Here is a 20,450-nt window from a genome sequence, read left to right on the forward strand (position 1 = left end):
CAACTCTTTATTTTAAACAATAAAAACTTTAGCGTAAAGAGCGAGGCTTGAGGAGGGCACAGCCCCTTTCATATACGGAATAATTTATGTTCGTTTTAGGTTTTAATGTCGCTCCTTACTTTCAGTTTAAAGAAATTTTTTTTATATTTAAAGGCTGCGAAAGTGGGGGTTTTTGGGGGCGGCAGCCCCCCAACTTTGCCTCGTAATCCCTGTACGTTTTAAGGTTCGACCTTGTAACTCAGCCTCTTTAACTCTTTAGAAAACGTAGTTTTTTTCAATATTTCTATAAAACGGCCGTCAAAACTTGGACACCATTAAAAGTAAAGTTAAATTTTGGGCAAAAATTGTCTGGCTTATTTTTGGCGTGTTTTTCAAAGGCTGCGGCTTATTTTTTTGTTCACGATCTGGCCACACTGATCATGACCCTTCTATGAGACCCCTAATGAAACTTCACTTCTGAATATGATAAGAAAACTTGTTAACTTAGACTAATTACAGATTTTTGGAGAATATTTCACTTTCTGCATAAAAACAAGTAGGCCTACTTGTCAATTAGCCCATCTGGTACACACGTAAGATAGATGTTAAAGGAAACTAGTCAAACATGTATCATTGAATAGAGAATCGGATGGCAAAGCATGGTTTGTCATTGCACTTACAATATTTAAACTTTTGTAAAATTCTACTTTAGTTACTTTTGGTTATCTTGGAAAGGGGTTGGGTTAGGAAAATGAAACTTTCAGGTATGGATCTACATGCTAAGGTATGTCCCAGGAAGGTACTTTGAAGTACTTACCTCCACTCCCCCCCTCTATTTAATGGTAAATTACTGCACATTACTAGTTGTTTTAACTCACATTTCATCCTATATTACTATCATAATTATAAATCACTGCTTACCTTACACAACTTCAGCTTTTAACCTTGTTCATTAAAATATATTCCAAAATCCTATTTAAATCCTAAACCATTTAATTTCCTATCCTTGCTGACTATTGTTATGGTAAAATAAAACCAGGTTTGTTGTGATGTCACAACTTTGCTTATTAGAAACCCTTACCCTTGAGGGTAGCAGGCACATGCCAGACATCTCTTTGTTGATAAGACCATTTAAACTGTATTAATTAGGGAAAGGATTTGACAAGAGAGACCAGGAAAAATAATCTAATTGTTTTTAGAGGACAAATTATGTCATGGGAAGATGTTTTTGAAATCCCTCTTCCACCCAAACTCAAAATTTTCTAAAATTCTACTTTAGAAGCTTTTAAAGTATTTCTAAAGTACTAAAAGATAGAGTGCTAAAAACATCAGAATCAACTTCAGAGGAGAAGTTTTATCACAGGAAGAGGTTTTTAAAATCCCCCTTCCCCCCAAACACAAAATTTTCCAAAAATCTACTTTAGAAGCTTTTAAAATATTTCTAAAGCACTAATAGATAGAGTGCTAAAAACATCAGAATTGACTTCAGAGGACACGTTATATCACAGGAAGAGGTTATTGAAATCCCCCTTCCCCCCAAACTCAAAATTTTCCAAAATTCTACTTAAAAAGCTTTTTAAATATATCTAAAGCACTAATAGATAGGGTGCTACAAAAACCAGAATCGACTTCAGAGGACAAATTGTGTTATGGGAAGATGTTTTTGTAATCCCCCTTCCCCCCAAACTCTAAATTTTCCAAAATTCTACTTCATAAGCTTTTTTAAATATTTCTAAAGCACTAAGACATAGAACGCTACAAACAGCAGAATCGACTTTAGAGGACAATTTGTGTCGTGGGATGATGTTTTTGAAATCCCCCTTCCCCCCAAAATCAAAATTTTCCAAAATTCTACTTTAGAAGCTTTTTAAATATTTCTAAAGCACTAATAGATAGAGTGCTAAAAACATTAGAATCGACTTCAGAGGACAAATTATGTTACAGGAAGATGTTTTTGGAATCCCCCTTCCCCCCAAACTCAAAATTTTCCAAAATTCTACTTTAGAAGATTTTTAAATATTTCTAAAGCATTAATATATAGAGTGCTAAAAACATCAGAATCGACTTCAGAGGACACATTATTTCACGGGAAGACGTTATTGAAATCCCCCTTCCCCCAAAACTCAAAATTGTCCAAAATTCTACTTTAGAAGCTTTTAAAATATTTCTAAAGGACTAATAGATAGACTGCTACAAAAACCAGAATCGACTTCAGAGGACAAATTATGTTATGGGAATATGTTTTTGAAATCCCCCTTCCCCCTAAACTCAAAATTTTCCAAAATTCTACTTCAGAAGCTTTTTTAAATATTTCTAAAGCGCTAAGACATAGAACTCTACAAACAGCAGAATCAACTTTAGAGGACAATTTGTGTCATGGGAAGATGTTATTGAAATCCCCCTTCCCCCCAAACTCAAAATTTTCTAAAATTCTAATTTAGAAGCTTTTTAAATATTTATAAAGCACTAATACATAGAGTGTTACAAACATTAGAATCAACTTCAGAGGACAAATTATATCACGGGAAGAGGTTTTTAAAACCCCCTTCCCCCCAAAGTAAAAACTTTCTAAAATTCTACTTTAGAAGCTTTTAAATATTTCTAAAGCACTAATAGATAGAGCACTACAAATATCAGAATCGACTTCAGAGGACAAATTATGTTACGGGAAGATGTTTTTGGAATCCCCCTTCCCCACAAACTCAAAATTTTCCAAAATTTAACTTTAGAAGCTTCTTAAATATTTGTAAAGCGCTATAACATAGAGCGCTACAAACATCAGAATCGACTTTAGAGGACAATTTATGTCATGGGAAGATGTTTTTGAAATCCCCCTTCCCCCCAAACTCAAAATTTTCCAAAATTGTTACTTTAGAAACTTGTTTAAATATCTCTAAAGCGCTAAGACATAGAGCGTTACAAACATCAGAATCAACTTCAGAGGACAATTTATGTCATGGGAAGATGTAGAGGACAAATTATATTATGGGAAGATGTTTTTGAATGAAGATGTTTTAGTGCTAAAACATAGAGCGCTACAAATATCAGAATCGACTTTAGAGGACAATTTATGTCAAGGGAAGAGGTTTTTGAAATCCCCCTTCCCCCCAAACTCAAAAATTTCCAAAATTCTACTTTAGAAGCTTTTTAAATATTTCTAAAGCACTAATAGATAGAGCGTTACAAATATCAGAATCGATTTCAGAGGACAAATTATGTTATGGGAAGATGATTTTGAAATCCCCCTTACCATTCATCCCATTCCCCCTTCATACTCTAAAATCTGGCTGATAATTTGAAATTTGAAAAGCCTTATTTTCCACGGGGTATTTTTGTTTGGGGGGAGGGGGATTTCAAAAACCTCTTCCCGTGATATAACGTGTCCTCTGAAGTCAATTGTGATGTTTTTAGCACTCTATGTCTTAACGCTTTAGAAATATTTAAAAAGCTCCTAAAGTAGAATTTTAGAAAATTTTGAGTTTGGGGGGAAGGGGGATTTCAAAAACATCTTCCCATGACACAAATTGTCTTCTAAAGTCGATTCTGATGTTTGTAGGGATTCCAAAAACATCTTCCCATAACATAATTTGTCCTCTAAAGTCGATTCTGATATTTGTAGTGCTCTATCTATAAGTGCTTTGGAAATATTTAAAAAGCTTCTAAAGTGGAATTTTTGGAAATTTTGAGTTTTGGGCGAAGGGGGATTTCAAAAACATCTTCTTATGACATAACTTGTCCTCTAAAGTCGATTCTGATGTTTGTAGCACTCTATGTCTTAGTGCTTTAGAAATATTTAAAAAAGCTTCTGAAGTAGAATTTTGGAAAATTTTGAGTTTGGGGGGAAGGGGGATTTCAAAAACATATTCCCATAACATAATTTGTCCTCTGAAGTCGATTCTGGTTTTTGTAGCACTCTATCTTTTAGTGCTTTAGAAATATTTTAAAAGCTTCTAAAGTAGAATTTTGGAAAATTTTGAGTTTGGGGGGAAGGGGGATTTAAATAACCTCTCCCCTTGATATAACGTCTCCTCTGAAGTCGATTCTGATGTTTTTAGCACTCTATCTTTTAGTACTTTAGAAATACTTTAAAAGCTTCTAAAGTAGAATTTTTGAAAATTTTCAGTTTTGGGGGGAAGGGGGATTTTAAAAACCTCTTCCTATGATGTAACATGTCCTCTGAAGTCGATTCTGATGTCTTTAGTACTCTATCTTTTAGTACTTTAGAAATACTTTAAAAGCTTCTAAAGTAGAATTTTAGAAAATTTTGAGTTTGGGTGGAAGAGGGATTTCAAAAACATTTTTCCATGACATAATTTGTCCTCTAAAAACAATTAGGCTATTTTTACTGGTCTCTCTTGTCAAATCCTTTCCCTAATTAATACAGTTTAAATGGTCTTGTCAACACAGAGGTGTTTGGCAAGTGCCTGCTACCCTCAAGGGTAAGGGTTTCTGATAAGCAAAGTTGTGACATCACAACAAACCTGTTTTATTATACCATTACAATAGTCAGCAAGGATAGGAAAATAAATGGTTTAGGATTTAAATAGGATTTTGTAATATATTTTAATGAACAAGGTTAAAAGCTGAAGTTGTGTAAGGTAAGCAGTGATTTATAATTATTATAGTAATATAGGATTAAATATGAGCTAAAATAACTAGTAATTTGCAATAATTTACCATTAAATAGAGGGGGAGGAGTGGAGGTAGGTACTTCAAAGTACCTTCCCGGGACATACCTTAGCATGTACATCCATCCCTGAAAGTTTCATTTTCCTAACCCAACCCCTTTCCAAGATAGCCAAAAGTAACTAAAGTAGAATTTTACTTTTTTTTGGGGTGGGGGTTAGGGGGAAAAAATTACCTAGGTTATATATTTAATATATGCTATGCTTAACCCCCCAGCCCCCTAATGTGCAAATATATAGCCCAAATTTGTGTCCAAACTATTATATTTTCATCATATTTTGTTTTATTTCATTAGCATTAACCAACTTGACTTCTCATGTGTGTACATATTAGCCTATACAAACATAAAATTAAGTACTGGTACTTGATTTTTACTAAGAATATTAGCAATCAGTTGTTGCAGACATTGCAGCGTTGTTGCAGCAATCTTTTTCTTATTGAAGAAAGAGTTATTTCTTATATAAATCAGGGTTTGAGGGTAGGCTATACATTTTCAGATGGGGGTTACACTTATTATCATTTTTATCTCTAAAATTCCCTTCACAGAGCAAAGCTCAGTCTCCTGGTGCTGCATGTTAAAAGTGGAAACAACAGACAAATAGTATGGGTTGGTACCACTTACATGTGCATGCAACATTTCTAAATTGTGAGAAAAATATTCATATATTGCTCAATTTCACTTTATCCTATTCTGAATTAAAATCAAGTTGCCATCAAGCCATGGCCAATTGGAGATAAAACCAAAGTTTAATTCCTTAAAATCTTTTTGATTAAAAACGCTATGTCCGATGTGTCATTTTTGTCCCAGATAATAGGCTTTTGAGAGGTAAACAGCTTATTTCAGAAAGGACCAAGGCTGGTTTGATTGGATATTTCACTAAATTTGGAGAAAAGCTTATATTAAGTAGTTAGTTATATTGTCACTGAACATGATGGTGATTTAGTTGATAGACATTGATTATCAAGGTACTATGTATGCCAGATTCATTATCCAACTTTGAAAATAAAAAGCATCCATAAGTTTGCATAACAGGTTTAGTTGACACCTCTGGGTAGAGCTTGATGGGAAACAACATTGTATCATGCCTGTAACTTGTGAATCTTTTTTTTTTAAGCCTTGGAAGATGTTAGCAAGGCAGGGCAGTAAATTCCTTGTTGTTTTCACACAGTATAGCATTTTCTGCCCTAACCAAAAGATCTTGGAGAAAGCATACATACATATAAATAAAATTACTGTCAAAACTTAAATTAGCTTAAATAAACTTAATTTGTTTAATATTTCCAGTTATTCTGATGTATGTATTTATTTGAAACCCATCATGCAAAAAGGAAAATGATTGAGTAGCCTACAATTCAAACAAAGAAAAGAAAAGAAAATCAACACTCAAAAGCAACAAAAGTCATTAGTCCTAGACATTAAAAAATTACAAAAATTCTGATTTCTCTAATGACTATAAAGAAAGAAAAAAAGGTATTTGACCTGCAGACAGATAGTTCATGGATATATTTTTTATTTGTTGTTCCTGTTTTGGACACAATCTGTAGGCCACAGTGCCAGCCAGTTCTTATGTTGGTCTTATATTATGACTTTGAGTGCAGAGTGTATTTTTATGTTTTGTATTAATGTATAATTTCTACTTAATATCTTACAAAATAGTAAAGCATTGCTCACTTTTTGGTAACTCTAACTACCCTTTTCAGGATTTAACAATGCTGTTAAATAACTTCATTTATTTATGCACTAATGGCTTTAGCCAAGCACACTTTAGGAGAGTGCTTGGCTAAAGCACACTTTAGCCAAGCACAGAAAAAAGAAGACAAGATTAAAATATAAGACTAAAATATAAGACCTAAATATAAGGTTAGGTGGTACAAAAGTCCATTCATTACATCCAAAATAGTCTCATTTGATGCCAAATGTATGTCATGAAAAAGTAGCTTAGCTGTTGAGACACAATAAAATAGTCTTGGATGATATTTAAAGAAATGACTTGGTATTTGAGGAGTTTGTTAAAACAGAAGGTTGGAGCAAGTTGATAAAGAAGTGTTACTATCAGTTTACATATAAGAGGGCTAAAACAGTGGCGTTAAGTTTCAAAAATTTAGGGGGAAGGGGGTGAGATGCATTTTTCAAAATCTGGAAGGTAAATTGGTCATTTCTCAATGAAAATACAAAAAAGTAGTTTTTAATCAACTTACCCACAAAAATATATTTACTCAAAGCTTGTGAATGCGGAATAAAAATGTAGGCCCTCCCTCTTAGCTGACGATGTTGTTTGGCTTAAACAAAACACTCAGTTTTATTACTTTTTATGTGTAAAAAGTAAATAAATATAATGAAAATAGAAGTATCATCCCAAAATAGTCTGATGTTGAATTAAAGATTCATATTCTATGGTACATTAACAGGTTCAGTTTCGTTTTTAGCAAGGAATAGGTGATAAAAAAAAGGTTGAGTTGTACACTATTGGATTGTAACTATTTTTTTAACTGCCAGTTAAATTTTTTAGGGATTTATAAAAATTCTTATATCTTCCTTTCAGACATTTCAAACATTGTGCATATCACAAAGTTCACTATTGGAAAGAACTCAATTATAGGTTGCTGACTAAAGAGAATGTCTCAGCAATACTTTCGAGACAGTTTACATGCTCTGTGTTATGCTCAGTTCAGGCCAAAACCACCAAAAGCCTTGATTCAAAGGATTATTAGTTATATTAAAGAGAAGGTTTGTATCCAGTATTGAAAGGGATATAACTAGAAGAAAATATGCCACTAATATTATTTTCGATGGCTAAGCATAAGAGAAGATGGGATCGTATATTAGATTAGCCTAGCTAGAATAATAGCTTCTTTCCCTCTTTTCTTCCTATGAAAATACTGTCTCTTACATTACATTTGAAAAAAAAATAACATTTCTACAGTTTTTTTTTATTATTTACAGGTGTTGCCTATGTTTTGTATATGTTTCCTTGTTTTCCTCTCTTGTTACGTTCTTTTGTGCTCTTTTAAGAATTTTTTGTAATTTGATCTAAGAATTTCAGTTAATTTCAATTTTTAATATTGCTCTTTATTTTCAGTTGAGAAAACTTTTTTTTTATTTATTAAATTAATAGACGAAAAATTCCATTGTTGTTCTCAACTTTTTAAATGTTTTTGTTGTTCGATCTCAAAATAAGAATTCCGTCCTTTGGGGCTTGCAATTGTGATTTTTTAAAACAAGTATCTTATCTAAGAAATCTTTTTTATCTTGAAATAAATTGCTTTCAGATTTATGTAAATCTGAAATGTTCAAATAGGTCCCTTTCTTGAAGCATTTACATGGAAATTTTTCCAGGGGAGGAAATTTATTTAGTTAATAAAGTGTTATTAGGAATACTCCAAGATGGACCCAAGCCCGTCTCCAAATAAAGTTCAAAATAATGACAGAAATTTCACTTTTTGGGTTACAAATGGGTTACACCTGTAGCCACACATACCCATGTATGTGTTATTGCTTAAAAAGTAACATATATTAATTATTACCAGAACTATGGCTTTGCTGCTGTTTCAGTAATTTTATGTGTTAATATAAGGATACTTCAAAAACTACAAAACAAATTACAGACAAATTTTAGTTTTGTTATTTTGAAAAAAAAGTTAGAAAGCAGATTGATACAGTAGTTAAATGCAAAGAATATTTTTGGAAAGTCCAATATTATTTGTAAGACTATCTTGTGTTGGACATGCTTGTTCAAAGCATCGGGAACACACTCCCTTCTCTGCGGTTGCTATTATGGCTCTGATGATATAGGAAGACAACACCTTGCAATTTATCGATCATTTGCAGACTATCATGTGTCTTCAAGAATTTTGTTTCAGAACCTTCTACAGCTTTAAAGGTTTGGACAGTAAACGGTTAACCGTTTAGGTTAACAGTTAACGGTTTGGACAGTAATGGTAACCCTCAATTTAGAGTCATTATTTGGATTTAGGTTTATGAACTGGATTTTTGGCTGAAACTTTCACTATGCAGTGGTGGACTGTAATTCTGAAAAATTGGAATATTTGGTCATTTAATTTTACCTGGTCATCACTAAATATATTGGTTGGGTTTCACCCTTTAAACCTTAGCATTAAACATCTTAATTCCCGCTAAGTACCACTGCATAACAATAAGATGGTAGAAGTTCAACTGGCTGACAGGCCAGCCTAAATAACAAGTTTAGCATTAGAGACGTAAATACAAAAGAAGATACTTTTCTGTAAACCACCTTTTCAGAGATTCTTGACACCATTGGAAGAAGAGGTATTGGTTTGATATGTGCAATCACTTGGGTTTTTCTTAATTGTGCAATGGAATAACTTAGGCTAGTTCATGAATTTTAGGAAAAGTAACTGATTTAAGAGATAGATTAATTAGATAGATATTGGCTCTGAAACCAAAGGAGATATTCTTTTGAGGAGGGTTGCTTTCAATTTTGGGGATTAGCAGTCCAACCATCAGTTTGATCAGAAGCTATATTAAAAACTTCATTTCTATAACAAGGAAAAATAAGTAAGGACAGCCCCAATAGGGGAAAATTTTTAACTATTTTGGCATATAAGGCAGCTGTAGATAGCAAGTTTGAGAAATGTTTGTTTAAAGAATTGGCAGCACACCCCCTTCCATCCGGTTGCTATTAGGGCTCTGATAATGTAGGGAAGACAACATCTTGTGCTTCCTATGAGACACAGCTTTTTTTAATGATTGCCCGTACTTTACACAAATTATTTCTGCAATTCTAGATTTTTTTGCGCAGAACCTTCTTCTTTCGAGACCCAAAAGAACCAGCCAAAACATTTTACAGTGGTTGTGTCTAATTATTCCATCCATATACCAACTCTGAAAGACAAACTTGAATAGATGTAACTTCTTGTTGCATATTCTTTATAGGGCTTTTAGTCATCCAAGGACATTTTTGATTCATGTTCTTCTTCCGTTTTTGCAGCAGGAAATATAGAGGAAACAGACAGGGAAATGGGGTTAGATTACATTAGGACAAAATAACTAGCTGTGAATAAAACCAGGCAAGAAGTGTGAGAGAGAAAAACATGATCAGTTAACCTTTGGCTGGATATATTGTAGAAGTAAAAAGTATGATTGGAAGAAGAAATAACATAAAAAAAGAGAATTAGAGGCCATATCAGATCGAATGCTAAGCAGGTTATAGTTGAAATCAACATGCACATTACAAATGCGCTTATTAATAAAATCACCTGGGCATGAATTTTTCTAGACATAACAAAGAAAGCATTGGTGACTGGTGGTGGTTCATAACTGTATAACACATTGAAGTCTTGACCTGTCTATCTATCATCCACGAATGGATGCTTCTAGTGTATGCTACGGGATATATATGCTCCAGGTTGAATCTTCAAAAAACTGCCAGCATTTGACTGGACATAAAGTAAAACTCCTCCTGGACAGTAATAAGCAAAAAACGCAAAAAATACTTAATGGCAAAAGATATTAGAGTACTCTCACAGAAATAAGAATATGTGAAGTACTTACGATACGAATGAGATAATGACTCTTGGTACCAGTACCAGTATAATTAGGGCTAGGATTAAAAATAGCAGAATTAATTAGGGAATACTTTTTTAGATCAGGAATGTCGAGATTTTTCATCACTAAAGATATTGGTAATAACGTATTTGATAGGTTTACAAACTAAACCCAAATGACATAACTAGACAGAGAAGCATAGGGTAACAACACTACTGTTGTACTTGGTTCTTTTTTTTTTTACAGATTATCACCATTTTGGGACCACACATCTCTGAGTATCAGCTTTGATTTAGCATAAGCTAAATCAAAGTGGATCAGCTAAATCAAAATTGTTATTGAAGGAGAGAAACTTCGATCGTGTATTTTCTAACGGCTCATCCTCGTTTACTCCCAATGCTATGAAACAGCTACTATTGTTTTTCTGTTTAATCCAATCATTTAACCAGGAAAGGGTCATGCTGGACAAGTTTTATTACAGTTTTCAGATCATTTACAGCCTCATTCATAGTTGGCATAGCTAATTCTAACTCAGAGATGCATATCTTGAGCAGTGTGGTTACTTCGTCAAAATCCTGGGGTAGGGGCACAGTTAGGGCTGACTTTTCCAAGTCAAATGAAAAATCAGCCATTCAGCACCATACAGGCAAAGGTATACTGAAGAAAACTGATCTGTTTCTGTGGATGCTTGAATTATGTAGGCCTATCTTATTTTTGACAAGATTTTTGAAGACGATACATTTCAGCTGGGTAGGGGGGACTACTGGGGTCTGGGGGCAGTTGCCAACCGCGTTCCGTAGCAAATTACGCCCTTGGTCTTGAGGTTGTAATACATCTTGCTAAGTGGATTCAAGTCGGACAGAGTTTGTGTCTAGCTGAAGGGTCGTTTTCGTCTCATTAATGCTTCATTAACGTGAGACGAGATGTGGAATGTTACAAAGTCCTTAAACATACCGCAACACATGCCGTAGCCATCTCAACCATTCTCTCATTATAGCCCTAGAAAGCAAGATTGACCCAAACTTTTACTATAGTCCTACTGTTTGAAATACGGTCAGCCAGTCGGGTACCCAAAACAATCCTTAGGTAATTTCTCTGGAAAACATCTAGTAATCCTTCATCCGTTTTTCGGAGCGCCCTTACTTCAGAACGATATTTGACCGCTGTCATAATTGTAGCTTCTAATATTCTAATCTTTGTTGGAATATTGAAAGATTAAATATAGCTTTCATATTTTCCAATTTTAAGATCTCGGCTAATAGCTTCTGTTTTTTTTATAATAAGGTAATGTGGCGGGTAAACAGCAGAACCTTTTCTGACGTAGATCAAGTACTAGAAAACTGAATTGAGCCGTCAGACTTCAGCTCGCGATTAGAGATCAGATTGCTCCTCCCTTTGTTGTCGGTTATGAGGGTTCCTGTCTTTCCTTTCTTATTCCAGATATCTTCTTTTCCGCAAATTAATGTTTCAGAATTTGTACTATATGTAACATAGGTAGCCCTGTTCTACGTGCAGCGTACCTTCGTAGTTCTTCGGGTTTATTTCAGATAGATAGCGCTGGTACCCGTGTGTTTTAGCCTTTTAATTTGTAGTGTTTAATTCCAAGGGAACTAGGCCAAACAAAGGATCAAAAGATCCTGGTACTTTAACAGTCTGACACCTAGTTTATATGATTAGAATAAAGGCCACTATCAGTGTTTTCAATTAAGGAATAAATCAACTTCACTTATGCAATATAGCCCAAAACACAAAACTCTTAACGAAAGATAAACTTTGATTAATCTGAAGCTGCAGCTTGATTTGACATCTGAAGCTACACATTTAAAATCCACGGTTTGGTATATGGAGTTAATTATTATATAGGCTATTCATTAAATAATTAGCAAACCTTTTGTGACTGCTGGTCTAGCCTGATCTGACTTTATTTCATTTGTAGTACGATGGCCCATTGCTTACTGCCTATGATGTTGGGTGTGGTAGTGGACAGAGTACTGAGCTTTTGTCACCTTATTTTACAAAAGTCCATGGAACAGATGTCAGCCATGCGCAGATAGCTGAGGCAAGGAAAAGAGTCGAGGCCAAAAATATAGTATTTAGGTACTTTAATAACGGTTGGTCATAAACAACTATTTTGGTGCTATTTGTCTTTATCTGGAGAATTGGTACAACCAGTGGCGTCAATTCACAGAAATTAACGGGGGAGGGGGGGGGGGCAAAATGTATTTCTACAAATTTAGAGGATGTTGGGAAATTTCTGTTTTAGTTTTTCATTGGAAGTACAAAAAGAGTCGTTTTTCAATGGAAATTTCTAAGAAAGGTATTTTTTTCAAAATCTAGGGAAATATATTATCGGGTCTCAGCCAAATTGGAATTGAAGCAAGTGTGTTTTCACCCGTAAAACATTGTTGCGATAGGAAATATTCGCGAATCGTATCAATGAGCAATTTTAGTTGTAATTATATTCATGCAGGATGATCCCTTCCATGACAGACACTGCTCATTAAAAAAAAAAAATATGATCTTCAATTTACGTGTCAGAAACCGTCATGGTGTTCCTGTTGTTTAGGAAAAAATGCCAGAAATATTGTTGTGTTGCACAGAAAGTTGAAGTCTGTTAACTAAAAAAATCGCTTTACAAATAAGTAAATTGCTTCCTTTGGCAACTAAATTGCCTTGACAGTCAAGTCTTCTCCTTCGATGCACATTTGTATAGACCTAGAGTAAGAAAAAGCGCCCTAGTTGTGTTATATCAGAATCAGTGTGTTTTATGGAAATTCTTGTTATTGGCAGATAAAGCAGAAGTCAACCAAATTTGGTTGAGTTCCCAAAACCTTTTGTGTCATTTGTCCTTGTGACAGAAATTTAGGAATACACTCCCTCTCCCTACCCTTCAAAAGTTCTATTTGGTCCTGATCCACAGTCTGCAAAACTAACATAATAGCTCTTACGTCCCCCAAGTTTGGTCAAACTCCCCTATCCTTTTGGGCAATGACACGAAATTATGTCACTCCTTCCAAATTCTAGCAAAGGTTTGGTTGTGTCTAGGCAATCCAAAGGCGCAACTAGTACCAGAGTTTTTACTTCATATTAAGTTCGACTGAGACTTGACAGCCCTTTTTGAAAAATGTGTACATCTTATTCTGGAAACCCCCATTCCTTTTCTGCTACTACTGACAGCTCACTGTAGCACCAATCATCGTGTGGCCGATTCAGCTACGCACGCTTCTCTTCCATTTATGGAAAGCCTTCCTCTTTACACCCTCCCAAGAAGTTATCATTTTCCTTAAATCTTTCCTTACGACATCTTCAGACCCATTCAGGGACGAGCTGCTTTTCATCTGACCCCAGATGGTTGACCAACAAGGACAATTTGTCAACCTTCATCTGCAGGAATTTTGTTTTTCCAGATCTACTTTTTCTGAATTGGTTCCTGGAAATATGGGAGTAATATTAAAATTTCAATCTCAGGGCTAAAAGAGATAATTTTATACTTTGCATGAGTTTGCCTTTAAATGATCCCGAAGAAGCTTATTCAATACTCAAGACAGTTTTACTGTTTTTCTCATTTGTGCTATTTTGTAGATTGGAAAATAATTATTTATATTTTTATCTGGAAAATTACTGGAAATGTCAATAGCTTCAGAAAAACTTTCTTTCTGTTTCGACCTGGTTCCAATTTTTTTTTCCAAATTTCTTTCTTTTACTTTTGCTTAGCTGCTGACCATTCCTCCCTCTAACAAGTGTTTCGCTCGTCTTAAGTATAAAACGCTCCTGACTTGTCTAGAAAAAGTTTGAATAAAGGATTGCAAAATAATTTAGGGCCTTATAACAAGTAGTGTATGGCCTGGCCATAATATAATTACACTTGTTGATAATATCAAAATCATACACGACTGCAGCGCCAGTTACGTTTACTATTCATAATCTCTAGAGTTGAACAATGTTCAACTTTCAAGCATTAAATTTGTGATTTATCAATTAAAGTCTAGAGTTGATGCATATATTTTGAAACTAGAAAAGTTGAAAGCGTCGGAAGTGTCCATCCGGAGGTATGTGGTATTTAAACATCCTGAGGTTTGATCGGTCGGTCAGAAAAGCGTTTTACAAAATACCTGGGAGTCCTGCTTAAGGAGAACCTGTCATTACTGCATCACATTCAAGCAGTAGAGCTGAAGATATCCCGGAATGTTGGAATAACGAAGAAAGTAAAGAATAATTCGCCGCCGGAAACACTTGTCCTGCTATACAACGCTCTTATCAAACCCCATTTACAGTACTGTAAGGTGATCTGGAAATCGACTTTAAATCTCACCTGCAGAAGCTCAATTCGATTCATAAGCGATCTTTGAAATTAATTGGAAAAAATGAAGAGTTTTTGTCAATGGAATCGCTGCATCATCAGTCGTGCTTGACCTTTGCGTTCAAGTTTCTAGCTGTTATTGAACCCGTCTGCATTTAAAACATTATTTCGACCAATCATCATCAAAGCTGCAAATACCCTTCTCCCCGACTATACGATCGGATTTTTCTCTGAATATAACTTGTGCATGGTCATGGAACCTATTCCCAGAAGAGCTGAGAGGTAGGACCTCTCTCACTTCATTTAAAAAAAGAGTAAAAAATAGTTTATTAGCATTGGAAAAGATTAGTTAAATAATGGTAATTTTTTTTATAATGTGTTAAATATAAATAAATAAAAATAAAGTTAAAATTTTATTTTATTTTGGTATAATTATGAGGCGGTTTCCCCTGGGGCAAAGGGCAGGAGGAAAATTGGTAGTTATGTTGGATAAATGAGAGGTAATGTTGTTACTGAGAGTAGGTGCAGTGACCACGCTGCGTATTATGTTTAAGTGGTAGTGATTGAGGATCTCAGCGTCCAGGAATGGACTGAGTATTGTTATTATGTGTAATTTATATTTTGAATTGATAATAAACCCCATTGAACTTGACGGGTGTTTTTCAATCTGTAACGGTAATATGGCAAAACATACAAAGACATGGCATTGACAGTGAATAGTTGGGAACAAATTAGTGTTGATACATTCTTTTTAAAGCAATTTCTTGCTTTATTGCCTTGCTTTATTTCTCAATTTCTTGGTTTTTAATCATCCGCTTCTGAAGTGCAAGTTTGCAGTTAAAAAACAAAAGATTCCAATTCTAATTAAACGGCCCCCGTGATTCAGTAGCCCTTCTTAAAAAATTGGGACAAACAGTCAAAATTTAGCGTAAAGAGCAAGGTATTGAGGAGGGAGCAACCCTTCATACATAGAATAATTTCTGTTCGTCCTGAGTTTTAATGTTGCTCCTTACTTTCGGTTAAAACACTTGTTTTTTTTTAAATTTAATTTAAGGGAAAAAACTATTTAAACCACAGGACAAAAGTAAGGCAGCTTAAGAAAACAAAATCAAACCAGCTGCTAATTCTTTTTCCTCTTAGATTCCAAATATGTTGCATTATTTGTTCTATATCCTTTGAAATTGTAATCCGGCCCCCATCCCCCCACATCCCCACTCCCTGAAGGGAAGATTTACATCCCCTGATGGTTGAAGATACAGTTTTCAACTACTTGATAAAACCTCTGTGAATTTTTTTTTGTATTCTCCAATTTCAACTTGCAATAAAAATAAAAGATGGGATTTTTCGTACGTATCCAGTTTTGGGCTTCCATAGCTTGCCTTTTAATTTGAATCCTGATTTACCTCATGGTTTGAGTAGTTAAAATTTTTGATAGAACTTGATACACAGTCAATATATGCTATTTTAAAAGTATTCCCGTTCGAAATTTTGGTTCTCACAAAAAGAGGATGTTTGTCCCCTAAAAATGATGTTGTTACCTTTCCTGTGATAGATAAACATTGAATAGATAATTTCTTTAGTCAACTTGCATGTTTATTCATACATTGACTTCTCGTACTTGATGGTGGAATCAAAGACGTAGCTAGGGTTTTCAGCGCACGGCGACAATGTCGGTTTTTGTCCCCTCCCTCCACCATCAGTACCGCACAAATAGTAAAAAAAAACTCAGTTTGACGCCTTCTTAGAGGCTGCGCCCGATGACAGCCACTCCCCTTGTCCTCTAGCTACGCCACTGGATGGCACCCTGTATCATTCGCGTAATAGTTTCAAAACTTATTTTTAGTTGAGAAAATCAGCTAAAGCTGAAACGTATCCACTGCTATTTGGACTCTTTTACTTTTGTATCATTTTTGTTTCAGTCTGGCATTGGCTGAAAATATACCAGAACCTGCTAACTCAGTCCAACTAATCTCAGCTAGTCAGGCTGTTCATTGGTTTGATCTTCCGAAATTTCTTGAAGAAGCTGATAGAACGCTTGTGGAAAATGGAGCTATTGCACTATATGGATACAGCTTCCCCGAGATTAATATTCCTGAATTTAAAAAAGAGTTGAAAGATGCAGTAGATCATGTAATTCATCTCTATCATTCAGTATACAGTTTTTGTAATTTGTCAGTTTCAAAAATTCAATATAGTTTTGGGTTCCGCTCAGGTTGATTCAAGCAGCTGAACAGGGTGTCGGTAACTCAGGTTGCAGAGCTCGTGTATGATAGATAACAAAATCTTCTTGTTCTTCCCCTGTTTGAGGAATAAAACCACCTTTGTTGAGGACAGCTATTATACAGGTAGGTCATTCTTATGAATGGATGTTGAATCTGGATAATTTTTGCCTTTGTATGGGATTCCCATAGTAGCGGGCGAAGCACCGAGTCCATAGCTAACGTCGCACATGGTACTATCTAGTATGGTAAGTGTTGTAACCGATGGCAAATCTTGAAATAATTGATAGCGTTGCAGAGGCTACAGCTTTTTAAAGATTAAAAAATTTAATAGTACAAAAGGCGTTACAAAATTTGGGTTCAAGGAAAGTCTCCAATACTAAATTTGTTAAAGAATTTTAGCTAGGTCGGAATTATCTTCTAGAATTTCGTTTGCTAGAGAGTGGAATGTACTTCCGCAAGAGCTGAAGTCATATAGGTCTCTCGGTTCCTTTAAAAAGAATGTAAAAAAATCTAAAAGATTTAAAATTTATTTACTAGATTTATTTTATTGTTATTATGTTTAGAAAGTTTTGTTATTATTATTTATTATGTTTTAGTTTGATACTTCAAGGGGTGTGAGCGGAGGAGAAGTTTTGTTAAATTTATTGTTATTTGATGGCGGTTCGGGATGGAAATTGGAGAGGACAGGAGGCCACGCTGTATTTAGAGTGTGCAATTATTACGGGCCCAAACCTGCATCAATGCACAAGGAATTGAGTTAAGTGTATTTTTATTTATTTTTTCTTTGAATTAAAACCCATATTGAACTTGAACTTTAGAAGCCCCAAAAATGACAATTTTACTGGATCAAAAATGAAAATGAAAGGAAGATGTTATATTTGCACTAGCATTCTGATGATAAAATTTGTGTAGGGATTCTCAGTTCAATATGAGAATCTTCCTTTCATATATTAATATGCCCAACGTTATAATAAATACCAGCTATAAAAGTTATGGCCCTCCTCTGGTAAAAATACCTCCAAGACGATCATCAAAATAACATATGAGGAGAAACAAAAAAGCTGGTTAAAACTTCTTTTTTTAGAAACAAAAAATCAACCATACTTGCTTTGATGAGTACGAACTCACTACTAATTTTCTAAAAATATTCAATGAAAAAGAAAGTACTTCCATTAAAATTAAATAGCGAATTCTAAAACTTGAAACGAACAGAAATTACTTTGATCGAAGAAATCGAACTTGACAGAACAGAAAAATAAAAAGAAATAAACACCAATCCCTTTTTTGATGCCCCCCCCCCAAAAAAAAAACGCCCAGAAAAATAGACTGTTATCAATCGTGCTTAACTAAACATTGAACAAACTGCGTAGTTTTGAGGCTAATTTTCTTTTCTATGTATATGAAAAAATGGATTTAAAAGGGAGAATACAGAAAAAAGTTTTTTTTAAACAATATAACTAAATCACTAAATGAATTGTCACACATGTTTAGGTAGACGAATCTGTAGAAGTATGAGGAGCTTTTCGGTCCCCAAAAAGCTAGAGCGTGGTTTGACATTACTAGAAATTAAGGAAAGAAAATGCTCGAATTCGTTGCTGATTTTACGCAATTAGTTTTTTTTTGTCTGCGTGAAAGGCGTGGATTTGAAAGAAGAAACCATAGATGAAAATGTATTACATAATAACATAAATAAAACTAAATGGATTGTTACAAATATGTTAATATTGGAAGAGGAAGGATGTTGGAGTAGTATAATGCCCGAGTCAAACTATAGTCACACCTGTAGATGAAAAAAGAAGGCTTACGAAGAACATGGGTCTTGAAAATTTTAATGTTAAACTTGTATTTCAGACGTGAAAAATTAATTGGCAAGAAATTGGCTTAATAAGTGAGCATCAACGCTAATTTGGTCCCATGTTTTACTAATACCACGTTTTTATACTTTTGACGGGTCCCTATTATTGGTAGAAAAATTGCTGATCCGTGCTTCTGTCTTTTCTGGCTTCAAAAATTATGCGTTAACTCTGGACTCTGATAAATCAGTTACGACGGTACTTGTATGATATACCCCGTGCAGCTCAAGAAGTGAAGCTAGGTTAATCCTAATAAATTATACGTAAGTATGATAAAAATATAATATTTTGGATACAAATTTTGGCTATATATTTGCACATTAGGGGGGGGGGGGGTTGGTGGTGGTGGTAAAGTACAACGGGTCTGCGTGCGAAATGTGTTAGCTACAAATTATTCTGATATTATGAAGTAATAATTGTTTTCTGACTTCACACTGTGCAAATACTATACCCCTCTTCCCCCCCCCCCCCTAATGTGCAAATATATAGCCCAAATTATATATTTCCCATCTATTCTGTCAATTCTCTATGTCTTTTCTCACGCTAAGTTGAAAGAAGCTAGCGAAAAAAACCGGTTTACAGTGCGTCAATGCATGAACAACCTGAGCTGCAGGGGGGTATATGATACAATTACCGTTACAAATTTTATGCTTAAAATTAACAATGTTTTAATTCAAGAAATTACAAACCGTAAACTTATTCGGCCCTGTAGTCGTGCGTAACTTCGATTTTATTAACTAGTGTGACCAGGCATTAAAGTTTTTGCCCATGCATTAAGTTTTGAGCAATGCCCAGTTGCCCAGGCATTAGGCATCAAGTTTGAACAACATTAATTTTCTCAATATTCTAATGAATAAAGACAAATTGTTTCAAAACATATTTTTTGTTAAATGAAGTGAAAATGATGTCTTAGCCTTTTGAAGGGTTTGAGGGTGGTAACACCATATTTTTTTTTTGGAAATTTATGCTCATTTAAAGTTTGTCTTCAATGTATATTTTAATTTTTGTTTGCTTAAATTTTAAGGTCGATTTGTAATAATTTCTGCTTGGTTTAGGTTTGACATCTGACTCAGGTTAATCTCTGCTTTTTTTTAAGTTCTAAATTTACTCTTTACTTTCTATTGAAAAACCTTATTTATTATATTTAATTTCTGTTAGGATTTTTAATACATTTATGTTAGAAATTATGGCTAATAAGCAATTTTAATAGTTCCAGTTATAGCCAATCAAACAGTTCTTGGTAAGAAACTATAATTAAGGAGCGTCGCAACTCAATAGTAACTGATACTGTAAGAAACAGAGTCTTTATAATAATAGATATATCAAAAGAATCGAATTTTGATGCTTATTCAAAAATGTAAAATTCATAAAGTTTAATGTTACCCATCAGAAGTTATGAGCCTGCGAAAATTTGCCTAATTTTGACAAAGGGGGAAACACCCCTAAGAAATCGAGTGATCTTAATGAAAATTACACCATGAGATACAGCATATCAGAGAGCCCTACTGTTGAGGTTTCAAGCTCCTATATACAAAAATGGGAAATTTTGAATTTTTTACCCGAAGCAAGATCACGGATGCGTGTTTATTTGTTGTTTTTTTTTTCCCAGAGGTGATCGTATCAAACCAGTGATCCTAGAAATTTGGGAGAGGGCCTATTTGATCGGAAATCAAAAGTTCTAGTGCCTTTTTTAAGTGACCAAAAATGTGGGGGGAGGGCAGCTACCCCCCCCCCCCTTCACCCTTTTTTCACCAAAAACTGTCCAATTATAATTTTGAGATGGTCATTTTCTTCAGCGTGGTCGAAAGATCTAATAACTATGTCTTTGAGGATAACTTGACCCCCCACAGCCCCCGAGGAAGAGCTGCAAGTTATGAACTTTG

At 34.5% G+C, this 20,450-nt stretch overlaps 1 protein-coding gene across 4 annotated transcripts in view; it reads left to right on the top strand.

Annotated features, from left to right (window-relative positions):
* Nucleotides 1-398: 398 nt before the first annotated feature.
* LOC148953497 (putative methyltransferase DDB_G0268948) overlaps nt 399-20,450 on the top strand; it is a 35,962-nt gene continuing 15,910 nt past the window's right edge. Inside the window, exons 1-4 of one of the 4 annotated variants that reach the window (XM_089088569.1) lie at nt 399-535; nt 7,209-7,393; nt 12,129-12,289; nt 16,412-16,622. In XM_089088569.1, coding sequence (XP_088944695.1) covers nt 7,283-7,393; nt 12,129-12,289; nt 16,412-16,622 — 483 coding nt within the window. In that variant the 5' untranslated portion in view covers nt 399-535; nt 7,209-7,282. Of the gene's footprint in view, nt 642-7,207; nt 7,394-12,128; nt 12,290-16,411; nt 16,623-20,450 lie in introns of all 4 variants that reach the window. The other 3 variants (XM_089088567.1, XM_089088570.1, XM_089088571.1) reach the window with 3 other exon arrangements.

The sequence above is a fragment of the Artemia sp. Qi Xiang Cuo genome, chromosome 4, assembly GCF_049724085.1.
Source record: "Artemia sp. Qi Xiang Cuo chromosome 4, ASM4972408v1, whole genome shotgun sequence".
Lineage (NCBI taxonomy): Eukaryota > Metazoa > Arthropoda > Branchiopoda > Anostraca > Artemiidae > Artemia > Artemia sp. Qi Xiang Cuo.